Source organism: Emydura macquarii, unplaced genomic scaffold (genome assembly GCF_026122565.2).
Source record: "Emydura macquarii macquarii isolate MOO-44397 ecotype Brisbane River unplaced genomic scaffold, CSIRO-AGI_Emac_v2 contig_2676, whole genome shotgun sequence".
Classification (NCBI taxonomy): Eukaryota; Metazoa; Chordata; order Testudines; family Chelidae; genus Emydura; species Emydura macquarii.
The window spans coordinates 1,336,437-1,351,049 of NW_027132813.1; the positions used below are offsets into that span (position 1 = coordinate 1,336,437).

The 14,613-nt window shown below is 49.4% G+C and overlaps 1 protein-coding gene across 1 annotated transcript in view; it reads left to right on the forward strand.

The window, feature by feature from the left end:
• Positions 1-14,478, forward strand: part of CMTR1 (cap methyltransferase 1) — a 45,186-nt gene extending 30,708 nt beyond the window's left edge. Inside the window, exons 17-24 of the mRNA XM_067564754.1 lie at positions 1,795-1,926; positions 2,464-2,586; positions 4,923-5,014; positions 5,622-5,690; positions 7,202-7,249; positions 7,893-8,005; positions 8,500-8,608; positions 11,125-14,478. Of these exons, the coding sequence (XP_067420855.1) occupies positions 1,795-1,926; positions 2,464-2,586; positions 4,923-5,014; positions 5,622-5,690; positions 7,202-7,249; positions 7,893-8,005; positions 8,500-8,608; positions 11,125-11,257 (819 nt within the window). The 3' untranslated portion in view covers positions 11,258-14,478. The remainder of the gene's footprint in view (positions 1-1,794; positions 1,927-2,463; positions 2,587-4,922; positions 5,015-5,621; positions 5,691-7,201; positions 7,250-7,892; positions 8,006-8,499; positions 8,609-11,124) is intronic.
• Positions 14,479-14,613: the final 135 nt, after the last annotated feature.

The following is a 14,613-nucleotide window of genomic DNA, read 5'->3' on the forward strand; positions in this document are numbered from 1 at the left end:
AAACAGACTGGGTGTCGTCAGTCCTGCTTCAAAGTTTCCTTGTTAGAAATCCAGTCCAGAGAAACGAAGCAGGAAATGAAGACAAAGCAGTGATGTCACAGCTTCCACTTAGATATCTTTAGCTTAGGTATATAGGAAGATGGAGTTTTAGATCACGTCCTCATCGCATGTCCTTGCATGGTTTGCTGAATCTCAGGGGCGGCCACTGGGTCCCACGCTGTCTGAGGTCTCCACAGGAAAAGCCAACTGGGCGGGATGAGTTTCTTCAATGGCCCATTGTGAACTGAGTGGTGTTAATGGGCCATCAACACATAGCTATCTAGCTTTGATGTAACTCTATCTAGGGGATGTCACCCAGGCACACAACTCATATTTGCGATACAGATTCATAGCCAGTATTCATAACTTTAGATCCAAAGATGATACATGTATATAAACAGGATAAGCATAGTCAGCAATTTGTAAATTTTCTATTGATGCCTTACATGACATATTTTGTAACAGTGGTGATACCTTAGTGTACACCTGGTTATTATTCTTTTTATTCAGTATCACACCTAGTTTAAAATTACTTAAACAATGGGGTTTCCATTACTTCCCTTGAGAGACAGTTCCACAGATTTGGTAGATATCCCTTTAATGATTAGTGTCCTTCTGAGGTCATTAGCTCTGACACCGTATGGGAGCCAGCGAATAAAGAGGTCTTTTGCAGGAGGGGTCTTGCCCCTGAGTGGAGGTGCAACAGAAAGTTGCACAGTTTTTGAAGCTCACAGTAGGATTGAATTCCTGTGAGAGCCTCTTGTTTCATGGTCCATTCCAAGTGTGCTGCGATCTTGCTGTTACTGAAATGCTGTACCGTGACACTCATTTATAGAAAAGGTGGTACATGGTTGTGATGGGATCCCCGGGGTGCATCCTGGAACTGTGGGACTGCTGTACCCCCTTAACTTTCCAGCATGGGCAGTCTCTCACAATGCCTTGCTAGTGACAAACAGCAAACCCCCCCAGGTACTGTTATCAGCTAGCACAACAGCAGGTGGAGCTCCACACCCAGCTAGATTTCATGAATGCTGTCCCCACCCACTCATGAACCAACAATAGAGAGGCTATGAATATTCTAGAGGGTCCCCTACAGACCCTGCAGCACTTCCCCTCACATTCTGTCCCCTTCTTTGGGCACAGTACATCTTCTGTTATGTCTGTGCTGCTTTTGATCCCTGAAGGGGCAGGTTCCTTCCTTTACCAATGCCACAGGGGTGCAGTGGAAGCATTCAGTGCAGCTGGGAAGTAAAGAGGCTAGCTTAGTTGCCTGCAACCAACAAACTGTGAAGGTGAAATGAGTCCCCCTCTAGCTAAGAGAGAGCTTTGGCCTCGACTACCAATTCTGTAGAAGGTCAATAAATAGCTCTGTATCCAGGCCTGTTCTTTTCCCTTCACACTCTTCCCTTGGTGCATCCTAAAGTAGCTTAGCAGGGAAACTGAAATAGCCCCTCAATATAAGTGAACAGTTTGGTGGGTAGAGGTCATGATCTCTTCAGCTGTCTAATTTCTCCTAGACCTTGTCTACGCTTGGGATGCTGGCTTTTCCTTTAGGTCCCCGATTAGTGCACCAGGCTAAGTCTCATGGGTGCAAACAGCAGCTTTGCTTGTCCATGCTAGGATTTGCACCTAGGTAGCTAATAGCTGTGGCTGAAATCAGGGCACATCCTGACGCACTCAAAGCTTTTGTGTTTGCTGTAGTACCATTGTTGTGTCTGTATCATGTAACTCACCATTCGTGCCTTTGTGCTTCAGGGAACAGACATCGATATCTTTAGTTTTAAACCAACACCACTCAACTCAAAAACCTTGGAGAAGATCCGCCACGTCTTAGATTACAGATGTATGGTGTCTGGAAGTGAACAGAAGTTCCTGCTAGGGTTAGGGGTAAGTGCTGATAACCAATCCTATAGCAGGAAGTTCCATGGCTAATTATGCTAGTTTTTTACCATCTGTTTTAATGGTATTGCTTAGCAATTTCATCCCAACCTGCTTGCCCGTGTACTATGGGCCGGGGGGATAGGAGTGACCGATGGACATTTAAGAGCTTTGGTTATTTTGTATTCCTTTCTCCTTGCTCTATCTACTCCACATTCTACATAAGCTTGGTCTTGAAAATCTTGCCTCACAGAGAGTGCTGCATTCCCACCATCTAATAATTCTTTTCACTGCCCATCTCAGAACAGTATCTCTTGTAGGGGGGCAAGGGATCCTGCCAAATTAACTGTTTAGGATCTGTGTTTTGGTTCCTCTGCAGCTGAGATGTAGGCTCCTTCCTTGACAGGTCTCATAAAGAAATGCTGCCTATTGTCAGCAGGAAGGAAAGCATATAGTCTCAATGTTACTGTTGAACTAAGGCAGAGAGAACTTTTCCCATTGCTGTCTGGGTGTAACCGTGGCTTTTTCCTTTTTGTCTGCACACAGAAGTCCCAGATCTACACCTGGGATGGTCGCCAATCAGATCGCTGGACAAAACTGGACTTGAAAACTGAGCTGCCACGGGATACCCTTCTCTCTGTGGAGATTGTTCATGAACTGAAAGGAGAGGTCAGAGGTTGTTCCTTCCCCATAAAGGGGCAGTACGTAGTCTGCCCACAGTTTGTCTTCGCTAGTGTGAAATGTAGATTGTCCAGTCGTGCAGCTTCAGAGAGGATTCCCAGGGAAGCTATTTTGGGATAAGCTCTCCTCTCCCGTTCAGAACTGTTCAGAGCTAGAGATATGTAGATGACTGTTTGCTTCCCTTCAGCGTTATTCTAAACCACCTCCATGGCTGACTTATTGTCTGATTGAACACGCCTCGGTGGCTTTTGATGTTCACACATAACATGCATGTGTTGTGCAAAATTGCTGTGCTCCACTTGGCTGCCTTCTCCTACTCCACAGAGTTTGTGAAGTAGGTTTGGCTCTGTTGCAACAAAAGGAGTTACAAAAGCATCAACTAGTGGTGGTGTTTGCAGAAGCATTTATCCTCCTGCACTGTCTCTGGCCCAGCATTGATCTTAGATCATTTGTTGAACTATTTGATTGGTAGCCGGCATTGTTTTATTTTTGTAACATGCACATGAAAAGGTCTGTAACTGAGCACGTTAGTCATTATAAACAACATATGGGGAATCTTTAATGCAAAGGCTTATTGAAAAATTCGTTCACTTTTGCTTCTGTGATTGTCCTTGAGGGGTGGATGCTGAACTTGTTCTGATAATCAAGGGAATTTTCAGTATAACCAATAGAGGTCATGAAATGTGACCATTTGCTACCAAGGCTAGTGGAGGTTGCACTCTGTGTAGAAGATGGTGGCGTTACTGCAGTGATCTGCTGTGAACTAAGCTGAGTAGATTCCTTTTGCTAGTTTGTATGCGGCTGAGTAGTCACTGACCTAAAACAGGCCTACATGTCCAGTAGCTGTTCATATGCTCAGCCACTCAATGTTTGCAGCTATTAAAAACAGACAGGTGGGGCCAGCCTGGAGGCTTATCTGCACTACATGGCATTGCTGCATGGGAGTTCATGGCCAAAGCTCATTTCCTTGTGTGACAGTAGTGTGCCTGAAAATGCCAAAGTCAGGGCAGGCTGAAAAAAGGAGCACAGATTCTCCCAAAACTGGTGACTAACACTGAAGTTAGATTCACCAGCCAGTCACAAACAGTGTTTCTGATTCCCTACACTGGTTATCAAGAAGCCACAAAAAAGAAATACACAATTGCATTTCAGTCTCTGGCTCCCAATCAGCAACTAGGTCCAGTAAAGAGATAAGTTATTTAAAACTATTCACTTTACCAAAATGTTCTTCTGATCCCCAAAGGGTCAGCCACAGTACCAGATCAATATTAGTTTAGATCTTACCCAAAATACCATGCTGCCAGCCAATCCTTTAGTATCTAAAAGAAAAGAAACAAGAAGAGAGATGTTAAATGATCAAAGCAATCAGATACATACAAATGACTCCAAAGTCCATATCTATCAGATTCGTAGCAGTATTGTGGAGTTTGCTGACTTGTACAGTTCCTCTGGAGTATATCCAGCACCTGGAAGGGTCTGTCAGTCCTTTGTTTCACAGCTTCAATTGTAGAGAAGTTCATCCAGAGGTAAGAAGCAGGAATGAAGACAAAATGGAAATGGTGAAGCTGCCTTTTATATCCTTTTCCATGTGGCTTGTCCCAAATGCAAGCTCACAGCACATGGGCATGGAAAAGTACTTGGAGTCCCCTGTCCAGAGGCATGTCCCTGCATGTCCTGTTGACTCATAGACATAGCCTCGGCTTCTCTCTCTGGGAGCATTGTATGGCTGATTGCCCTTGATGGGCTGTCAAAGTGGTTGGGTAGTGCTGCTGCTAATCTGCCTGGGGGTTTCACCCAGAAACACAGCACCAGTTTGAGATACAGATATATCACTTATATTTATAATTCCCAATACAAAGATGATACAGACATATAAAAATATGATCATACTTAGCAAATTATAACTTTTCCAATGATCCCTTAGATGGCACATCTTGGAATATTGGTATCGATGATCATCCATACTCATACGGCGTCACACCTTGCTCCTGAAGGTGGTGCAGCAAGCTGAGCCTTGTGAGGGGAGCACTTTGTGGGGCATCCAGTTGGCTCAGAGTGGTGATGATGGGCTTCTTAGAGTTGTATCCAGTCCTCCCCCGAGGGACTGATGCATCTGACATGTGCGGGTTTTTTAGGATGGCAGATTAAAGCAGGGGAAAGTGGGGGAGGCCCCAGAGAATTCACTGTGGGAGAACCTGCAGCAGAAACAAGGAGGAGGAGGGGTTTCCTCCTTTGAAGTTAGCGAAGTGGTAGTGGGAGACAGGCATGCCCACGCTGCGTAAAACAGACAGCTGTAACGTAACGGCCTGTGTTTCTCTCTGTAGGGGAAAGCCCAGCGAAAAATCAAGGCTGTGCACATCCTGGATGTCTTGGTGCTGAATGGCAATGATGTCCGAGAGCAGCACTTTAACCAGCGGTAGGTAGGGCTGTGGGAGCTCCTCTCATGCATGTGGATGAGAGTTGTTGGGTAACTCCGTTGGTTCAGTGGCTGCACTATTGATCAAAGGCCACGAGGAACCGAGAGCGCTTAGCTGATGCGCTTGTATAAAGATGAGCCGTGGAAGAGCCGCCTCTGGAGTGGGTGCATCTTCTCTTCCCCCACCCCCTCTGTGCAGCAACCGTGCACTGTTGGCAGTCTGGACAGAAAGGGTTGTGACTTGCAGCAGAGGGGGAAGAGCCCTTCAGTTCCTTTCGTAGCAGAGCACATCTGCTGGTCCCGCTCTCCCGTTCATACACGAATGGGCTCATCGACTCATTACTGGATTTGTTACTGGATTAGGTCTGCCTAGCAGAGCCTATGGAGAACCATCCCTACTGCATAAACCCTGCAATTGCAGCTTGCAGGACACCAAGCTGGGAGTGCTGGGCAAGCAGACAGTGTCTGAGTATGTTTGGGTGGCTGTGGAGTAAGGCTGGGCTTTTTGGGTAGAGGTCCCATTGGCACTCTCTCCTGTCCCAAGGAAACTGTACCTAGCCAACACGCCGGAGCTAAACCACAGAATTCTTTTTCCTGGTCATTCTAGGATTCAGCTAGCGGAGAAGTTTGTCAAAGCCGTTTCTAAACCCAGCCGGCCGGATATGAACCCCATCCGGTGAGTGACACCTCCTTCTGCATCCCGCTTCATCTTGGGACTGCTGGGGCTTTGGGATCAATTTGCTGGAGGAGGAAGACATGAAACGTAGCTTGGCTTGCTCCCAGGCCTGCACAATGTGTAGTCAGAGCTCATGGTCTCTTAATTTTTGCTAGAGGGTGGCAAATGGCGCTTTAAATATTGGAGTTGATGCTGCTGGTTGGATATTTGAGCTACTCTCAGACTAACCTTTTGGAGATCAGACATTCATGCTTTGTCTATCCCAGGCGTAGTTGGCGCTAATCTCACATGCATACTTGTAGATGAGTTAACCCCAGTTAGCTCATCCAGTGCAAACCATGACGTGCTTTTTCTACACTGATGGGTTAACGGAGGTGCAGCTGTGCTGCTGACCGCCGGTGGCTGAAACATGGCTGTTCCCTAGTGTAGACAAGGCTCACCTGTCTGATCTCCAAAAGCTTGAGGATAAGGCATCAGGTACATGCCTATATACATGCCTGGCTGGGAAACACCCCTGAGTAAGGTACAGGTAGAGTGTTCCAGCTGTTGGCTGCTTGCTGACCTTTCATCTTTACTTATTAGTTGTATTTTGGTAGTGTGCAGGGGCTCCAAAAGGAGCAGGGTCCCATTGTGTGGGGCATTGGACAAACACTCAGGAAGAAACAGTCTCTGTCCCCAAAGAATTTACAGTCTAGCTTGAAACAAGAAGCAGTTGCGGGGAAGAAGGGCCAGAGGTGGAGGGGAACAGTGGCACAGCTACGCAACTTAGCCATGTGCGCAGCTGGCTGGCTCCAAATTGTTAACAAAAGGAGGGGGGGCTTTGGGGTTCTTAAAACGACCGCCTTATTCCTATCGTTTCCCCTTTAAGCCTCTGCCTATTTCCTGGATCAGTTTTGTTCTGCTGTTTGTTGGGGACGGAGATAGGGAAAGGGGATATGAAGGTGGAGGGGCAGGGTAATATGGGGAGAAGAGTGAGGGGGGAGGGAGTGAGAGCAGGAGGCCTGGGGCTGGAGAACAAGTGGATTTCAGTTAATGTCAGCATACACATCCAGTAACTGCAGCTGGGCGAGTCCATGGTGTTGATGTGGAAAATACAGGCTGCTGCAGCTGAAGGGCTTTACAATTTTACCCCGGTAAGCATGATGCTTATAACCCCGCATGGGAAGGGGGGGTGGAACTGCCCTTCTGTAAAAAGATTTCTCCATGTGCCTTTAGCAAAAATCTCTTTGATCCCCAAGTTATGTGGAACGCAGGATGTTTGGAATAATGTGGGCTGGCTTCCAAGCAGCAGAATAGCGATCCTGCATGCTGCCTACGTGGACTGAGCGTGAATGTGCAGGTGTTGGATTCTCTTGAGCTGGGAGAAACAATGATTCAAAAGCAGGGTGAACGTTAGCTACACTTGCTGTCTTGCCCTGAGAGATTGTAGCTGCTAGCTACACAGGCATCAGTGGGTGGGAGAGGAAAGGAGGGCAAGTCTAACCCCTCAGTGTGTGTCTCTCTTTCCCCAGGGTGAAGGAAGTGTACAGACTAGAGGAGATGGAAAAGATTTTTGTAAGGTAAGTGGAGAGAAACCGTGAGACGCTTCATAGCAAGTCAGTGTTCACAACTGCCACGTGCTTCAGCAGAGTAAGGAGGGATCTATTGCTATTTGCAAGACAAGCGCCTGGGAGAGAGCCTGTGGTCACCCGTTGGGGTATTCGTTGTGGGTCAGTCAGTCACCCTGCTAATTCTGCATTGCAGAGGCTAGTCTATTCCAGAGCAGCATGTATGGTTTCACTGTCTAGTGGGAGGCAGCTCACATAAACTTGTAGCCAAGTCTGTAGTCCCAGCACTGATGGCTGTTTCCAGGCCCAAAGAGGTCAGGTCCCTTCTTGCACTGTCACAGAAAGCTACACTTGTTCCCAGCAGAGAGATTTGCAGTTTGATTGTACCTGTAATGGAAACCCTGATTGGGTTAAATATTGTAAATCAGTGAAATGGTCCTTGTTTCAGCACTGACTGCCTGGCTGATGTGTGTGCACACAGGAAGTTCTGGCTCCTTTTCCCTAGCCCTGGCTGGGGAGACATGGAGAACTGGCCTGTGGTCTGATGGTTTGTTCTGCTATTTGCAGTGCTAGCCAGTTCTACTGCAGCTGTCTCTGAATATGTGTGTGTGTCCTTGTGTGAACTCCTCCATCCCTCCCTTCTCTCGGCACTCAGGTTAGAGATGAAGATCATCAAGAGCTCAGGTGGAATACCACGGCTGTCCTACACGGGCCGGGACGACAGGCACTTTGTGCCCACGGGACTCTACATTGTTAGAACCGTGAATGGTAGGGAGAGCTCTGCAACTCTTTTTTCCTCCCCATTTTCAGGAGAACGAAGGAATTTAGCTCTTTAAAAAACAGAGGGCCAATCTCTATCCTGGTGTAACTCCATGGAAATCAGTGAAGTTACCTAACAGCTGAATTTGGCCCATGTCCTGTTTTGGTTGGATCGGGTAATGTTGGGAGGAGGATGGGTCAGCTGCCATCATTGTGTTTTGATCAGCGGCTCTGGGATTTCAGTTCATTCACCGGTATCCTGACTGGTTTCTGAGATCACTGGTTTGGTAACTGGAAAGCTAACTCTCCAAACTAGCTCGGGCTGGGCTGGGCTGGGAGTGCAGGGTGTGCCTCACTGACTTAACAGCAGCTTGGGTACACATGGCCTTTTGCGGGATGGGAAGAAAAAATAGTGGGATGTCAGGCTGGCCTCTCAAATCACCCCCAATCTGTTGTGCTTCCATTCTGGTCCTGCCTTCTGTTCCCTGTGGCTTTGCTCCTAGATCCTTGGACAATGGCGTTCAGCAAAAACTCCAAGAGGAAATTTTTCTATAACAAGACGACCCAGCTGTCGACGTATGATCTCCCTCAAGAATCCATCGCTCCCTTTCAGTGAGTACAGTCCCAGCAGTCAGTCGGCCAGTAGGGGTGGGAGCGTACCACAGCGGGGCCCAGGCCTCCCCAGTGTGCCTCCTCCTTTCCAGCAGGCAGTGGCCTGCACTCGTGTGGCAGCGGCAGCTGTGCAATGGGGCTGACTGGCAGGGCTTCTCTAAGACCCGCTCCTGGAGCCCTGCAAAGAGGTTCTGACTTTTCTGTTGGGTTCCCCATCCGCAGGAGCTTGGTTCTCCACAGTCTGACCATGTGAACATGGACTCCTGCTATGTTCCCAGAGCACTCCCGGTGGGCTGGGGCGTACTTGGCATGCCAGGCAGCTTCATTCAGTGGCAGCAGAGGAGTTTCGGGCTCTCCTGGGGGCACGAAACCGGAGCAGCACTGTGGGAATGGGAGGGAGGCCTGTGAAACAGAAGCATCACGTTGGCTGCTAGGGAAAGAAGGATCTGGAGTTTGGTTGCCTCTGTGGAGCTCCAGGAACTTATAGTTTGAGCACTCTCCAACAAGGGAAACTACAGAAGGGGAGCACTGGGCGTCCTTCCTGACCATCAGATTCAATCCATCACTTCCATGGTGCACCCTAGCCTGCTCTCTAGCGCTTAGAGCAGGAAACTGGGAATCCAGCCTTCTGGGTTCTGTTCCTGGCTTTGCCGTTGTCCCTCTGTGAGTAAATCCCGGAGCCATTTGGTGCCTCGGTTTCCCCATTTGTGAAAGGGGAATGGTGCTGCTCTACTTCATGGGGGAAAAGAGGGTTATGAAACTCAGTGGCTGTAAAGTACATTGAGGTTCTTGGATGAAAGATGTCAGGTAAATATTGAATTACAATAGAAGCCCAGTTAATCCAAACTGGGACTCCAAGACAGAAGAGGGTAACTGGGAGTCAGTAGATCATGGAGACAGACTGGGAGTTCCTGAGATAGGGAGGTCTGGCTCTTGGGCTTCAGAGATTAGGGACTGTGAAATATCGTTGTGCCGTTACCGCCTCGGAAAGTGAGTCCTGTGAGTATTTCTCAGCACAGTGCTCTCATGTGCTGGTGCTCAACACACCCTGCCACCAGGCCCCTGGATGGTGTCCCAGTTGGAGAGGCTGATGTGAAATGGGGCTCCCTGCTTATCCCTCTTAGCTTCCTTCCTGGCTTGCAGCAATGCTCTTACAACCCTTCAGGCTTTCCCTTGGCCCCTAGCTGAACGAGCTTTCATCCTCCGAGTGCTGTCACAAACTGGGGGAGAGGTCATGCTAGCCCCTCCAAATGTCCCCAGCAGAATTCCAGCACCAAACTCAACCACTGCTGTGGAAACAAAGCCAGGAAGGGGTTTGTGTGTGACTCGGTAATGGATGCTCTGCCTTGTCGTTAGTAAGTGCTAATGTGTCTGTAATTAGCCACTGACACATGCGTTTGTAGCTGTGCTAATATCGGTCTGTTAGAACTGTGTAGCTAAATAAGCTATGAATATTAAGTGTCAGTAATTGTATGAATCTAAAGCTGCTGTGTCTGCAGCAATTAGCAGCTCTGTTTTCACACTGGGTGACGGATATCCATATGGGGAGGGGAGAATCTCTGCTCACGGATGAGTCGAGGGATGGATTCCTGCTTGGGCTAAGAGATTCACTGTATCTCCAGAGCTCACCTTGGCAAAGTGAAGGTTAGTTTGACCCCCTTGCCACCCCATAGCCAAAGTGTACTAGTGCTCAGACCTTGCTGTGTCCATTCTGCCAGCTCACCCTTCCAAGTGCTTTGTTAGGGCCTCTCCATGCTCTTTAGTCAAATTACCCTCTCAGAAACATGAAAAAAATAATTCCCCTAACCGATTGTTACAGTTTCAGCAGACATTGATTTGTCCCACCCGCTGCTTTGAATGGAGCTTCAACTAACAAGGCCGTTTCCATGGACCGCACTTCAGTTTATATGTCACATTGGGGGTCTGTGTTTGTGTCTGCGCATGTTTGTTTGACTAGGCCCTACAAAATTATTGCTATAGTGCAGTGTTTCTCAACAACCGGTCCATGGACTGGTGCCGGTCCCTGAGATCTGCTTGACGCAGCTTACACACCGTTTAGGAAGGCAGCAAGCCGGTCCCTGGTATCAGAAAAGGCTGAGAAACCGTGCTATAGCATTCACCTACTCAGTGTGGTGCTGCCCCGTCTCTGGTGGCTGGCCACAAACTGGAGTTGCTGAGTTTGCAACAGCCTTTGCTAACCGAGCTGGGTGTTTCAGTGCAGGCAGTAGAGACTCCAGTTTAGATCCAGAGGTTCTGGGTTCAGTCCCTGCTGCCGATGACTCAACCAGGGGATGTCATTGCATGGACAAAGTTAGGAGTTGGGGTGGAGAGAGATTCTAAGAGCCTGAAGCGTTAATAAAGCAAATGACCTGGGCCCGTGCCCCTTAGAATCATATCATGTATCCTCCCAGGCCAGCTGTTCCCTAAAGTGTCTCTGCAGCCTAGGATGAGTGCATCCCTTCTCACTGTGCGGTGTTTGCTGTACTAATCTGTCTGTCTCCTCTTTCTGCCGGCAGCATCTGCTACTTCAGCCGTCTCTTCTGGGAGTGGGGGGAAGGCGTCAAAGTGCACGACTCCCAGAAAAGGCAAGATGCGGAGAAGCTGTCCAAGGAGGAAGTCCTGTCCTTCATCCAGGCGCACTACCCCTGACCCCCCAGCTTGGTATCTTCAGTGACTGACTGGAGTGGGGAGACTGAGAGAGGAGGAGGGAGTCTTCCATCCAGGAGCTGCAGGCCTTCCGGGGAGGAGAACTGATTCCTGGGGGAGGTGGGGGTCTGGTGCTCAGAAGAAGTGGGACAAAGCTTCAGCCTGTGAGTAGCGGTGTACATAAGTGTCTGGCCCATGCAGCACCCGCTGTGGGCACCCCGGAAGTGGGATGCCTGGAACCAAGGTCCAGTGCTCTTCTGTACTAACCCACCGCACTCATGGGGATGAGGAGCTGGCAGCTTTCCCCACTACTGCTCCAAACAACAGCCAGGCTTCTGCTCTCCGAGTTCTCCTGCTGTGTATGCCGGAACAATGAGGGGGCTGCATACGGTTCCCTGGCAGCACCAAGAGAAAAGGAGGATGGCCACAGGACTTCAGGGAGGTGTGAGCCAGGGGGAGAGTGCATTTAAATGGCCTTGCCATGCTGTCAGCAGCCACCTCTGCCTCGAGCCAGTGGGCGTGTGTTAAATGCTAGGGTAACTCATCAGGAAATGCAGGCTCTTGGCATGTGTGGATGGTCATGTTTTAGTGGTGGCTTCAGCGCTTCCACGACAGAGGCACTTGGCAGGTGTCAGGAGTTCCTGGGTGCTAGCATCTCGGTGGAAGGAAGCCACTCCTAATGGCAGGTCACCAACTCCAAGCCAGCAGCCTAGGTGTGAGCTCATGAATTGGCCCTAGGACAAAGCTGAGATGTTCTGCTTTTCTCCGTGCTCCAAACCATCCCCCCGTTTCCCTCTAACATTGCCCCGCGTGTTCAGGGATGGGGGAAAGGCTGCACGCCTTAGAGTATTGAAGTTTTTCAGAGGGGGAGTACTTGTCTTGGTTAAAAGGCCTAGAGTATTCTGGGAAAGAGCTGGACTCTGATCATGCTGGTTAGTCAAAAAAAATCCAATCCCATGAGCAGGCCTGTTGTAGGGGAAACCAACCTTCCCTGATTAAATTGCAAAATAGGCTTTAAAACCCCGTGTCTGCTCCAGACCTGGAGCTGTGTCTGCAGTGAAAGCACCAACCTGGGCCTCTGGAGCTCGGCGAGCAGGACTATTTGTGTTTCAGCAGATCGCAATCAGAAATCATGACTCATGTCTGTGCTGGGCCCTCTGTGTCATGTACACAAAGCCACCCCAAGGAGCAGGGCTTCCCTTTGTTGCCTGTTTTAACTTCACGCTGGGCTTCAGAAAGGCCTCTGGCCTGGTCTCCCACATGGATCAGAAGTTAATAGGCCATTAGCTGCTCCAGTCCATGCAGCAAAATCCCTTATTTTTTCCTCACACAGGTTGGCAATAAGGGAAGTGCTGACTGGGTGTTGCCTAGACCGTGCCTTAAAGAAAGCTGTGGGTCTCCTGGAAACTAGAGGCAGCCTTCAGATTCTCATCCCCCCCTTCCTGCTCCCCATGTCAATGCAGGATGTGAATGGGTCTGTATCATAGAACATGGAGCGTTCAGCTCTGGCAGAAGTCTGTTTGTGGGTGAGATTCACCTCATCACCAGGGGCAGCGAAAGGACGGGGCATCACTTAAGTCATACTTAAGGTCTATGAGCCTCATAGGGTTTAAGTGATGCACAGGGTGACTTTTGCCTGGAGCACATAGGCCTTGCTTTCCTAGCTCGCAGCCTTCCGTGTCTGCATGATCAGTCGGTGTTCAGGCATCTGTTAGTTAATTCCCTAATTGCTTGGTGTGAATGAGTTTAACCATTGCTGGTTTCTTTGCTCTGCCTTGTAACATGGATCTGCATGGTCAGGCTTGATTGCTGCGGAACAGTGATTGTCACAGCTCGCCCAGCCCTGGGCCAGTGCTGCCCTTGGACCATCATTGCACGGTGACTAAGCTCTCAACTTCGGAGGGTGGTGGGAGTCCACATTGCACCATGGGGTATCCCCAATCGGGCCCAGATGAGCCATTCTGCCCTGGGCTATTTAGAATACTGCCTCCTGCAGGCTCAGGGTGAGTGGCCTTTCCAGGGAGCTGGGTGTGGAAGTGTCAGACCTACGGTCCCTGTGCCTTGTAGGAGCCAAGGGGAAGCTCTGCCAATCCATCCAAGAGCAGGATGTGGCTCTGACGCACATCCCTTTGCAGAATACAGTCCCATGTGCCCCCAAAGCCTTGGCAGAACGTGGGACATGGCCTAACAGCAGCCCCACCCCAGCAGTTAGTTATTGGCTATTTTATATTTATTGACGGCCCTTCTATGAGGAGCAGTGAGGTGGCTCTGCAGGTGGGGAAGATGGTGCCTCTGGCAGCTTCACTTCAGAGCCTTCACACTGTCTGCTTTTCAAACCATTTATTTCAGTGTTGGTGCTTCTGTTGATTTCCCCTCCCACCCCCTAGGCGCCATGATGCCAGCAAGAAGCCAAGGGACCCTTATTCCTTTTCCTGTGATCCTTCACTATGTCTTCTGCACCCTTGAGGGTGTCTCCCTCCGTTTGTGGCGATGGAAAGGTCCCGCAGGGAACACACTGGATAATCTAGGCCTCCATTAGCCTTTATCTGGTACCGAAACCAAGGGTGCAGAAGAAACCCAGTTGCCTGCAGGCAGTTTTAGAGGCACTGCCTGCTTTCCCCATTGCCCCAATTTCCTTTGCTTTTAGTCAGTCGTATCTTTTAAAAGATGTAATTTTTTGGATGCACTGAACCACACCTCCCAATCTCTTGTGGGAGGGCAGTACCAGCACCTCACTACTGCTTCCATGCAGCAGGGAGAAGGCAGAGGGAAAAGGTTTTATCCCACCTCCATCTCTGGCTCACGACTCTCCTAGCCCCATTGCTCCTCTGGGCCTGGGAATCCATGGCTTGCTGTGACATGCCTTAAACTGATCGACGTTGAAAGGCCAAGAACTCAAAGAGGACAAAGCCCTGAACGTACCCTGCTTTGTGTGCAAGTCGGAGCTGCTCAGCCCTAGAGGAAGGGGGCTCAGTCTGGTAATTTGGGGCAGTGAATGCCTTAGTATTGAAGGGATGGTAGAAACCTTGCCCCAGGCCTAGGGGCTGACCCAAGCTGCCCTCTCCCACTGGCTCCAGGGGGAGGAGGATGAGGGATATCCTGCTGAAGGGAATGTTTACGTCTGTTGATTGCACAATGTCTTGTATTAGGATGTGTATCATTTTGTGTTGATTTATCTGCTTTCATTGTCTGTGTATTACCAGTACAGCCCTTTAGTTCACAAAGGTGTTGGCACTCTTTGGTTTGTGTTTCCTAAAACCATGGGGAACAAACATCCTCAGCACAAAATTGGGGGGGGAGGGGGGGGAAGAGAAGAACAGTGCATGCCCCAGGGGCTCCTTATACCCCATCCTTTCTAC